This window comes from Ammodytes marinus (assembly GCF_949987685.1).
Source record: "Ammodytes marinus genome assembly, chromosome: 10".
Taxonomy (NCBI): domain Eukaryota; kingdom Metazoa; phylum Chordata; class Actinopteri; order Uranoscopiformes; family Ammodytidae; genus Ammodytes; species Ammodytes marinus.
The window spans coordinates 17,025,080-17,037,707 of record NC_137214.1 but is presented as its reverse complement, the minus strand read 5'-3'; the positions used below and the strand labels follow the sequence as shown (position 1 = coordinate 17,037,707).

The following is a 12,628-nucleotide window of genomic DNA, read 5'->3' as shown; positions in this document are numbered from 1 at the left end:
AAAAAGTGCAAGGTCTGAACCTGAAACCAATTATATACTGAACATACTGTACCTAATGATTCAAATTAATTCACTGATTAATTCACTGTATTGTAGCGCAGAGTCAATTGAGCCTGCCTAAAGGACTACATTTGAAGCCAATAGGGTTGGATTGTGAGTAAATTTCGTTAATGGTGAATAAGTATTGTATGATGGACTACTGTTAGCTTTAGCCTGCAGCGTTTGGCTGATGAATTACATGCCTCAGCAATTACTGATTGATTGCAGCACGCTCATTCTTAATGGTTGGGTTAATGCGACTGCGATTCAGTTACAAGGCCAAGCTTCAGTTTGACTCAACTGTCTACTGTTTTCTTTTTGTCAAACCATATATTACGAGGTATAGTTTTCATTCTAATGTAAAGGGAAGTTTAAGCATCATAGACTGTATAGTCCTACAGTATAAAACAACACGATGGAGGGTTTCATAATGTTCCCCCACTTTATGTTCCTAATCGCAGGGAACATAAAGACCTATACAGCAGTGAACCTTCAGAGTCTTAGTGCCACCCCAGTCAATAAGTGGCCATTTTAATCTGCCATGGCCATAGAAGTAGAGTGGAGAGGTCCACTTAATTGCATTACTTCTTCACTGTGTCACGCATTCTGTTACCTGGATACTGACAATACTCGCATAGTATATGATCTGTGAGCGAAAAAATGTGCCATTTGATAAGAACGATGACAGTGAACCAAAACAGTGATGTAACATGTTATAAAGAGAAAAAAGCAGAAAAGTTTGTGGCCATGCAATTATTTATTTAACTCAACGCTTACTTTTTATCCTGAATGTGCATGAAGCGAGTGACATGCCGGAAGCATAGAAACACATTTTGGTTTGAACCTCTGTGAATGCGTGCCTGAAAGGTTTCGCTGGTTTAGCGATAGCTGGCTACATGTCTGCAGAGATTAAAAGTTTACCCTGAGTTGAAGTTCATCAGTTACACTTCATGATTCATTTATTATTCCTGGGCTAGGGTTTTTTTAGATTTAGGCTGGCAGCAGAGGAATAACAGACAGACAGACAATGGCCGCGTTTCCCAGATTCGATCGTTCTTTGGGACCAAAGAAGGGTCGAAAGAAGGGTTCGTCAAAGAAGTAGCGCTAAGATACGGGTGTTTCCCAGATGGCATCCTAAGTGCCTTCTTTGGAGAACGCGTAAGATGAAGCGAAAGAAGTTCTTTGGTGGGAGCTGTCCACCGCAGTGGTGCTGAAACTGAATAAATCGATGCCAGGCGAATCGATCACCCACCTCTTTATCAGTGCATAAGTCACACACAGCGCCCCGTGGTCTCCCCCACACAGGTGGAATTAGGCTACGCATGTATCGTGTGTGTGTGTGGGGGTGTGTGGGTGCGGGTGTGTGTGTGGCAACAAGTGTATCCAAGTAGTAATCAAGCCCATTAGCGCATATATACCCCGTGGATAGGCACACACATGTGAGAGTGGAAGAAAGCGGCAGCAAAAGAAACAAGCGGGCACCGTCGTTTACCGCGGAGGAGATGGGCGTCTTAGTGGACGAGGTCTGGCAGCACCGGGCAGTTTTATTCAGGGGAACAAGGGGCAAAAAGAACATCACGTTGAAGAACCGTGTTAGGCAGGCCATAGCCGAAAATATGTCCCCCTCCAGCCCATGTGGCCTGCGTGACTGGCGTGCTGTGAGGAAGAAGTGGCAGGAGTTCCAGAACCAAACAAAAAGGAAGAGTGCGAAGGTTTCACTAATCAATCTCCCTTCGTTGCAGGTGATGCAGATGCCCAGTAAAGACAGCGCGGAGTAACCCCTCCCCCATATGGTTTCAATAAACTACTTTGGTTTCCTTTTCAACCATGTATTGTGTGGATCATTTTGCATTGAAATGAGGGTGTCAAACCTATAGCAACAAAAAGTTCCAGGCAATTTGTAATTTATCTAAGCGTAGGTTAATGACGTGTGCGTATAGTGCGCCCTTTCAACAGCATTCCAGTGCCAGACTTTCAGGTAAAGGACTCAGACACTGCAGCAATACTCATAGTGTGCAGGACGTTACATGTAGCCTACATCTGCTGGTTCTGTTTATTTATTTCAGCCTTCAGGCCTGAGAGTTGATATGGGTGATGTGGTGGTTGTGGGTTTATGGTTTAGTGATCAGTGCTTGGTGACTGGTGGTAAAGGGGTAGGGGTTTTTAGTTTATGTTTATTGCGCCAGGTCCGCATTGAACATTGTTTTATTATTTCGAAAAGTGGAGGAAATAAATTTCCCTGACGCGGCATGATCACTGACGATTTGGTCGCTAAGAAGGTTGAAAGAGTGGGTCAGCTCCATCGTACAGTTCCATCTTAGTGAAAGTACTACTTTCGCTAAGAACGAATCTGGGAAACGCATTCTTCTTTCACAGCGTTCTTAAGAGCGCTCCAAAGAAGTACTTAGCCCAAAGAGGCTCTTAACGAATCTGGGAAACGCGGCCAATGTAGGTAGGGCATAGACAGGGAGGGACACCCATTTCTGATCCGGGATGGAAAACATTTCTGTAAGATGTCAGTGATTATAGCTTTTAAACTAAAGCTTCTAAACTGAATAAGAGAAAAGATGATTGGCATGCCTTTACGGGGATACACACTGAGGGCACTACTGCTGTGTTTGTTCCTGCGGTATCAGGATATCGGGTGAAAATTACAATGTCTTAAGGTGTGGTAAAGGATGTTGTTATGCACATTTCCTATAATGGAAACCATCAGTCACATCACAACCCGAGGCTCCAGCCGTACACTGAAGGCGCTGGCTTAATGCTAGAGACCATCAGTAAGCTGTCACTCCCACCATATATCCAAACACAAATTGAATGCCTACTGAAGGAATGGGCAGCTGGGTGTCAGTCACTGATTTTCGTGACAGTTTGGCCACAAAGAATTGTTTTGAAGCTACAATTACATCTTCAACATATCCTCCATGGAATTCAAAACGTACCAGCTCAAACATATAAACCCTTTGTTTATCTTTGATGAATTTCATTTTTTTCTGTAGATTTCATATTTTACTGATAAGTACAGAACTATCGTTCATGGAGGGGCTGGCTGTGAAGAGTAAACCGTCTGTTCGACTCTTGTCTCCAGCATAGCCCTCATTTTTTAGTCATCATTACCTCACATAAACATCCCATCTGTCGTCCTTTCACGCTTGCTTTTCATCAGCACTCCTAGCTGCTCTAGTCTTTGTACAAGTCAAGTGTGAGGGGACTTCCTGTGTTCTTGGAAAGGATAAGAGAGACCCGAAAGTGTCTGTGACGGTCTAACTCAAGGTGATATCCGAGTTATTTTCAGTTGATATTTTTTCACCCGCTTCACACTGCATGCAAATTCAAATTATTTTAATTTAATTAAAAAAAAAAATGTATCTGACACTTCTGCTTGACATTCCACATTCAAACTGGTATACAAATGTTTTCTCAGCTTGCGGGTGCCTTTTTCATACGTGATAAAGTGAAGTGTACTTCTATATTCAGAAGCCATTCACAGGTGGAAATGGTGTTTCTCCCACCCAAGCATGTCTTTTTTTTGCCAGGGATGAGCCACATTTTTAACTACACTTAAACATTTAAAATTAAGCCACATTATCATTACTTTCCTCTTCCCTTACTCTGTTTACTAGCCACCAGATATTACTTTGCTGCTGCCGATACTTCTCTACCAGCTGGGACTACCATCAGAATTTAATTGAATGCTATCTTAAGGAAGATTATGTTACGGTCCAAGAACAGTGCTTTTTGACGTTTGTACTGACTACATTTTGTTTAGGCCTTGTTGTTTCATGTGAGAATCATCTTTTCTGCCTCAGAAAGTAGGCCTACCTTAAAAGAAAACAATATTTTGTATATTTCAAGCACAAATGATATTGTCAAATGTTTTTAACTTTATGTCTCTTAGACCTTTCTGCTTTATAAATCCCCTTCTTCTTTGTTTTACATTGACATTTTCGTTTGTGATGGACTGATGTTGCACTCACTTTCAATGAGTGCAACATGAGCTTGAGGCCATCATCAACTTTTTCAATACACACACCAGAAAGTGCCACTGAAAACTCCATCCATCAATCTTCACAAAATATGCAGTTCTAGCAGCTTGGTCACACAGACTTCTCTCAGGGCTAGTTGGTTAACTACTGTAGGTGGTGAGCTCACCGCTAAGAAGCTTTACATTTTCTCTGCACTGGTTTGTTTCTTCTCTCTGACAATCTGTTCCCAGAATTGAACATTGTTTCCTCCAGTAAAGTTATTTCAGGGGAAAAAGCTGTGCTAGCAAGCCTGCTAACTGTCAGTTACAGTTGAGGAAATAAGTATTTGATCCCTCACCGATTTTGTAAGTTTGCCCACTTACAAAGAAATGAGCGGTCTATAATTTTAAAGATAGGTTTATTTTTACAGTGAGAAAATCACATTAAAAAAATATATAAATTATTTTTCATTTCATTGAGTGAAATAAGTATTTGATCCCCTACCAACCATAAAGGATGTTGGCCCCCATAGATTAGTTCTCGTGCTTTAAAAAAGTACTCCTTTCTCAACTAGTTTCCTGTATAAAACACACCTGTCTCAACGTGTTACCTGTATAAAAGACACCTGTCCACATGATCAATACATCAAACTCCAACATCTCCATCATGGGCAAGACCAAAGAGCTGTCTAAGGGACAAGATTTTAGACCTGCACAAGGCCGGAATAGACTACAAGACCATTGGCGAGAAGATTGGTGAGAAGGAGACAACTGTTGGTGTGATTAATCTAAAATAAAAGAAACACAAAATTACCATCAATCTCCCTTGGTCTGGGGCTCCATGCAAGATCTCATCTTGTGGGGTATCAATGATCATGAGAAAGGTGAGGGATCAGCCCAGATCTACACAGGAGGAGCTTGTTTATGATCCCAAGGCAGCTGGGACCACAGTCACTAAGAAAACCATTGGTAACACACTATGCAGTAATGGATTGACATCCTGTAATGCCCGTAAGGTCCCCCTGCTCAAGAACGGACATGTACAGGCCCGTCTGAAGTTTGCCAATGAACACCTGAACGACTGAGAGAATGCTTGGGAGAAGGTAATGTGGTCAGATTAGAACAAAATAAAGTTCTTTGGTATCATAATGACTCGCCATGCTTGGAGGAAGAGGAATTCTGACTATGACCCCAAGAACACCATCCCCACAGTCAAGCATGGAGGTTGAAGCATTATGCTTTGGGGGTGTTTCTCTTCTAAGGGGACAGGTGGACTTCACTGCATCGAGGGAACTATGGCCATGTACCATGAAATACTGGGTGACAACCTCTTTTTATCTCAGCCAGGTCCGTATAAATGGGTTGTGGATGGGTCCAGCACGTCAATGACCCTAAAAATACAGCAAAGGCAAGAAAGGAGTGGCTCAAGAAGAAGTACATTAAGGTCATGGAGTGGCCTAGCCAGTCTCCGGACCTTAATCCAATAGATCTGTGGAGGGAACTGAAGCTCAAGTGACAGCCTCGAAACCTTAAAGATTAGGAGAGGATCTGCAAAGAGGAGAGGTCCAAATATCCTCCTGAGATGTGTGCAAACCTGGTCATCAACTACAAGACATGTCTGACCTCTGTACTTGCCAACAAGGGTTTCTCCACCAAGTACTAAGCAATGTTTTGATAGGGGATGACTTATGTCACGCAATGAAATGCAAAATAATTTCTATGTTTTTTTTATGTGATCTTCTGGATTTTCTTTTTGATATCCTGTCTATCACTGTTAAAATAAACCTAGCTTTAAAATGATAGACCGTTCATTTCATTGTAAGTGGGCAAACTTACAAAATCAGTGAGGGATCAAATACTTATTTCCTCCACTGTAGTTGTGTTGCTAAAAATGCTACAAAAGCTTTGGTTCTACGTTAAGCAAAAGGTCAGCACAGCACAGTGTAGGCTAGTCATTTTCTTACTGGTCAACGGCCTAGCTATTACAAGAAGAAGGCTACACATTACAACTACATGAGCATGAGGTACAGTCGTTAGCCAAGTTTCCATCTAAATGTGAAATGAATGCTAAAACTACAAGCAGTCTCTGCAGCACCAAACGGCATGCAGGAAAAGCGGCATTCGCTCGGCCTATGCCCACCTGTCAGCCACTTTTTCAGATACTTTTACCTGGCAAACTCGGCTGGAAAACCAAGCTGACAACTGCACATTCTTAGCACCTCATCTTCACATTTTGGTGTCAAAATTAGAGTTTTTAGACGAGCTAAGTAAATAAGGCAGGTTAAAAATCGTCTCTTCCAAACACCTCTGTATATCCCCGCTTGGCTCTCCCAGTAGGCTATGAATGAAAACACTTCCCCTTTTTAAAAATCAACATCGCGTTTGCAGTTTAATGGTATGACAAGTATGTTGGTAAGGCAGATTTTGACATATAGCCATCTTATCAATCCATCCGTTGTCAGCCATGTGTGTATACAATGTTCGCTAGGTCACAACTCATTCCAAAATTGTGTTTCCGTCTCACACTTTGTGCCTTCTCTTTTTTCGCACAAGTCAAAAACCATCTCAAGCCAGCGTTAAAACTAATTTTGGCATTAACCAGCTCAGTGTGCACTTGCTGCATGTATCCAACCACACCTGCACCCATTTGCCCATCAGTGCTTGAAATGGGAAGTTTGTGCTCAGGAAAAAAGTCAGTGTTCAGGTGCAGTTGTCCCAAGAGACATCATTTGGTACAAAATGTTATCGCCCATTCCTGTTGCTCACTGACCAGACCCAATCCCAAACACTCTTCCCTTCCCTGCACACATCTGCTTTGCAATTTGTTAACCATAGCCGCTTGGAAAAAACTCAGACTAGACGCAAAACATTGTTATGGTAAAGAACTATAGGGCAGCTAGTCTTGGGCATAAATGGACCCTCAGTAAATAAAGCTCATAATTTAATTTTGTCCAACGTTCTTTGTAAAGAATCCATTAAAAGTTGTTCAGCTTCCTGCTATACGAGGACACTGCAGTGCTCACCACAGTTCACAGCTGACAAGAATCTGAAACTAAAAATAATGAGCTCTCTGACTTAAAGCTGGGGTGGAGGATTTGGGGAGAAAATTGCAGTTGGGATAGAGATTCAAATCCAAATACCTCAACCGCTCCACTTGTTCTCTTTGGTCCCTCCCCTATGGTCCCTCCTTGACACGCTCTACACCAACAAAGTCGTGCCAAAGTGAATGGACAGTCCCAACAGCCAATACAAACAGAGAATCGGAGCCTCGCTCTGATTGGTCAAAGTGCACAGCTCATGTTAACTTTGACCAATCAGAAATCACATACCCCAGCTTTAAGCAAGGATTTTGGGTTAAAAAAATCAAGTGTGTTTAATGTTCTTGATTCTGAAATTAGACATGTATGAGCTATGAGATGAGCATTTAGATAGCAGCACATTTATTCTGTAAATAAACAAAACTGCAAACACTGAAAGTCTCCCCGTGGCATTTACATCATCTTAATTGGGCCTCCATTGGGAAACAGGACACCTGCCTCCAAACTACAAAATGGACCCAAAATGCATACCTTTTAGATTTTTGTTGTTGGGTTGTTATCCACATATTCAATACCATATATTCAAGTATGAGAAACAGAACATATCTCAGCAATAAAGTAAGGACAATCTCGATAGAGTAGAAAATTGAAATTCCCTTATTTCCCCTAACTGGATTACAGTTTTTTTCCCCCCATGTTGATCTTCAAACATTCGGCCATCATTTATGCATTTAGATCATTCTGCTACTGACACACTCTTTTGAAGATGTGATGACTTTAAATAAAGCCATTATCAACTTGAATGTTTAGTTAAGAGGGGAAGATGGCAGGCCTTCCCAAAATCTGACATTTTCTTTCACACACCCACGTCACACAACACATGGACACTATCAACTGGAAACCCAATAAACAGGCTTATGAGGACACAGTTCCATCTGATAAGATTTATCCTTTTGATATTTCCAGTTCTGACTCATGATCTCTCACTGACTGGGGGCAAGGGCAGCAGGGACCCTTGGTGGGGGTTCTCTTCTCCTCATTCAAACCAATCCACTACACATCACTCTCAATTTGCCAATCACTCATCAGATGACGAGAGGACTTTTCTACATTTGCACAATGTGGGTTTAAACTGTTGTGAAGCCGTTGTATGTGATCACTTTGCACTGGAAACAGCATCTCATGATTAGAGTTAACAACAATATCTCAGTGTACAGCTCTGATGGAAGCAGGGTACCAAGAAAAAAACAAAACAAGCTACTGTTCCAGAGCCCACTGTGAACCAATGCAAGTGGCACAACATGAGTTCTGCTTGTTAATGACACTCCACACCAGAAGTGAGAGCTTGTAAATCAGCGTTAACAATAGGATACATCCAGTGTCTTTAGTCCTTAACTGAGTGCTCCGAACCATAAGCTGGGCTAACCCTCTCCGTACCTTTTTTTTTGACCAGAATTTGTCCATAGCATTGACTCAGAAATTATGACACTATTTGAGGTGGCTTGCAGTGCAGTGGACGTACAATATTACTTCGTAACACAGTCTTGCAGTGCATGGAATAGGCCTTCCCGCCATTCATACACTAACCAAGTCAACAGGTGTTTATCCATGTGTAATAGTGCAACCACCATAAACATGCGGTTGCCCCCTACTGACCTGGAGGAAAACTTCCAGATTTCAGAAATGTGTAGTCTTTGTTGAATAAAAAATCGATTACGTAGAAAAGCATGATCTCATAGAGTAAGATATTGAAAAAGTATTTTACCTTACCAAAGCATACCTCAAACTAATTCAAAATTAAATAGGATTGCAATTAAAACCAGAAAATGCAGCCCAACAGCACACGTGAAAAATGCATCCAATCAATGACTGCAGGCAATGGTGAACTGAGGTAAAAAAAATCAACTATCTCAAGCAGCAAGCCTGGGCAAGCTGTGACGATTAAAGTGACATCACAACATATCACTTCCACTGTATAACGACTACTCTGCCTGTGCTATTGCTCTACTGAAAATGTATTTTGTGTCATATTTCTCCCTTGAAAGATTCCTCAAATGAATCTGCAAAGAGAAAACTCACATTTGTGCAAAATGGGTGGCAAACATCTAGATTTAAAAGAAATTAGATCCTGAGTTTCCTTTCCAGCTATCATTCAAGTCGTACAAGACACCACACACACACACAAACACCTCATAACCCCTCAGCACAATCACCCTTTTCAGATTATGTGATATGAACTTGGTTATTGATTACACCTTTAGTCCGTTCATTTCCTCACACAAATCCGGCTTGTGAATCTACTCCACATAGAAATCTCTTTTTAAAATATCTTTCAACACTGCCTGTCGCTCAAAACCCCCCACCCCCTCGCCCGCTCTCTCCCTCTCTCTCCATCTCATCTCCTCCTTCCTATCTCAACCGTTTCTCTCCATCTCCGAGGCCCATCCTCCACTTTACTAATCTCCTCCGACGCCTCCAGCTAAATGAATCACCCTTTAGGATGTCTTGCTCGCACATTCCCATTTACTTTTTCACCCTCCACCTCTCCGCGACTTCATCAGATTCCGCCTGTCTTGTACACCTGACCTCCTCCCTCCCTATAGATGGCCGGGTAGAGAGACAGATATAGAGATAGAGAGAGGGGCTGGGGAGCATATCATTTCTCTGAGGAGGTGCTATCAAGTTGACTGCTCTCCAGGCTATAAGAAGCTGCTCTTCTTGCCCCTGGGTTCACAGTGTCACGGCTTCCTGCTGTTTCGCTCCTGGATTATGCAGATCTTAATTCCCCCCTTCCGCTCACACCTGAGGTTGGCAGGGCATGAAATAAGGAAAGTGTTCACTGCAAATATAAAAGTTTTTTTTTGCCACCAAGAGGGACAGAGAGAAGGGGGGTGGGGGAAGGAGAGCGAAGACTGAGCGTGGTTGCTGGTGGAGGTTCAGGGAGATACATGAGGTATGTGAGAGGACAAGCTGAGAGAATAAAGAAGGGAAAGACAGAGGTAGAAAGGCGGGTGTTTAAAAAATAAAATCTGTCCCCAGACTAATTGAACACACAATGCAAATTTCCCATTTAGCCCCTTGATTGCATTTTGTAGCAAATCACCTCATGAATATCATAATATACATACACAATCGTATTCGTTACCCTTTATCCTTCCCCTTCAATCCTGCCATAGAAGCGAGGATTCCACAGGTAGTTTGGACAAGGACAGGTTTTCTCTGTGGGCCAAGATAACGGAATCATAGCTGATGCATTTCTCCCCCCTCAATTGTGTTTTTAGCCTAAATTGTTTGAATATAAGCTTGTTGCTAATTTTGCTGCCAATTATCAAACTAAGACCTTGGTATCACATTTCGGAGTTTTAGACGAGAGTTCTCGGATTGCTCTGTGCGTAAAAGGCTGATTTCTGAAATAATGCCTATGGGTCCTCTGGCATGTACCGCATGTTTTTTTGTTTTGTTCTCTCGTTTAATTACATTGTATAACACAGCATCAACACCTGATAAACGGACAGTTAGTTGGTTGAACAGTTGCGTCGCTTCAACAATAAAACAAATATATAATTAGAGAGTCAAAAAAGTCGATGAAATGACAGATGTGATGTGAACAGCGAGTATATAGGCTGTACAGCGTCGGCTCTAACCATCGAAAAGTTAATGTCAATCAGTTGAGAGAAAGAACAAGGAAAATCTCGCACGAACAAATAGCATAATAACCGTAAGTGCGCCTCACCTGATAAAGCCTCCTTGGAAAAAGCAGAAAGACAAGACATACAGAATCCGAATGACCTGTGGGAGCATCCTCTGGCTCAAAAATCACCCCTCAGTCCCAAGGAATAACTATAGCAGACAAAAAAATAATTTTAGGTATATCAGCAAATCCACTGAGCGGCTTGTGAGAGTGGACTAGAGGAGGAGGAAGGCATCGTCTCTCTCTCAGTGATCCAGGCTCGTCTTTGGGGAAACTTCTCTCCCCTCCCACCAAGTCCACACAGAGCTGCGCGCATCTACACTGCCTCACAGACGGCTGGACGGAGCTGCTCAGTGCGTTAGTTCTGTGCCTGTTGTGAAGGGGGAGTGTCGATTAGTGTGTGTGTGTGTGTGTGTGTGTGTGTGTGTGTGTGTGTGTGTGTGTGTGTGTGTGTGTGTGTGTGTGTGTGTGTGTGTGTGTGTGTGTGTGTGTGTGTGTGTGTGTGTGTGTGTGTGTGTGTGTGTGTGTGTGTGTGTGTGTGTGTGTGTGTGTGTGTGTGTGTGTGTGTGTGTGTGTGTGTGTGTGTGTGTGTGTGTGTGTGTGTGTGTGTGTGTGTGTGTGTGTTGGTTTGGCCTGCCCCCCTCTTCAATTCTTTCTTCTTCCCCCTTGCTCCACACAATTAAAAGAGGTGATGACTTACGGGGGCAGTCGCTTTTGTTTTTTGATGGCTGCCTCGTGGGTAATTAGGCTTAATTGGGATTGGAGGGAGTGATGGCCATGGTGATAAGCCAAATCGCAGTGCTGAATACATATGGCTGACGACCAATCTGGAGTGATACTCAACATAGATACACAACATAGACCTTAGTCAGGAGGAGACATGGCATTGGAGGAGGAGGTCTTCTGGAAGACAAAGTGCTTCAAAGTGTGTAGGAGTAGGCGCACTAATTTTTGGTAATGGGCCAATATTGTTGCTGTAAAGTGTATAACTTCTGTGTTGTTCGATTACTCACAGTATCTATAAATTGATCTAACTTTTGAGTTTTTATGGGGTTCTTGACTATCGTCTTTTTATAAGTGTTGTGTGCTTCTTTGGCCACGATGGACTCCAGCTTGTTTATTGTAAACTCTGCTCTCATCAACACTATTTTCTGCAGGCAGCTGGAAATAAACCCATGGCACACTATATGCCCAGCTCCAAATGTAGCCACTAGGTGAACATAATGGAGCGTTTGGCAGCTGAAAAACCTTATGCAATGTTTTTCTAAATACTTGCCGGACACTCAATGAGAGCTTAAAGCAGGGTGATGATTTTACTTTCATTAATCAGGTGGACACCAATATGGCCTCAATTTTTTTTTAATGTTGCTCCATGTAAAAAGGCAATCACGACAATAGGCTAACCTGCTTGACATACTGTATCAATGTCAGAAGGATCATTTCAGTGCTATGTCTTCAGCTTGTAGGACTGCCCCCATGTGGAAGTGTATTTTTTTCAACATTGACTTATAGTTATGTACTGTTGTTGTGGGACATGAATGATTAGCATATGTTTGTCAATTGTATAAACCAGGTAGAATATAGTGTCTCTTTTAGCTCTAGTTGTGACCATAGTCCGACATTTTTAAATCCTATACATAGCGGCTTTACGATTGGGCAAAAGAAATCAGAGAATTAAAGTCATGTTTTTAAGTGAGTCCCCCCTTGAGTCAACTGAACTTTGGCATATTTTGTTTCAGATAAGGAGCTTTTGGTACAAAGTCACCATCATTTTAACATTAACTACAAACAGTAATTACTCCTTTTTATATATAAATAAACCCAAATGTAGCTCTTGTCTTGTCACTAACAATGCATTGGCAATATCCTGTAATATTTCCAAGGAGAATGTCC

General features: G+C 42.1%; 1 protein-coding gene across 1 annotated transcript in view; it reads right to left on the bottom strand.

Moving 5' to 3' along the window:
* The window catches only part of glra4a (glycine receptor, alpha 4a), a gene marked incomplete at its 3' end in the record, with an annotated part of 48,534 nt that extends 37,683 nt beyond the window's left edge, over nucleotides 1–10,851 (bottom strand). The window contains exon 1 of the mRNA XM_080035074.1: nucleotides 10,778–10,851. Coding sequence (XP_079891200.1) covers nucleotides 10,778–10,845 — 68 coding nt within the window. The 5' untranslated portion in view covers nucleotides 10,846–10,851. The remainder of the gene's footprint in view (nucleotides 1–10,777) is intronic.
* Nucleotides 10,852–12,628: the final 1,777 nt, after the last annotated feature.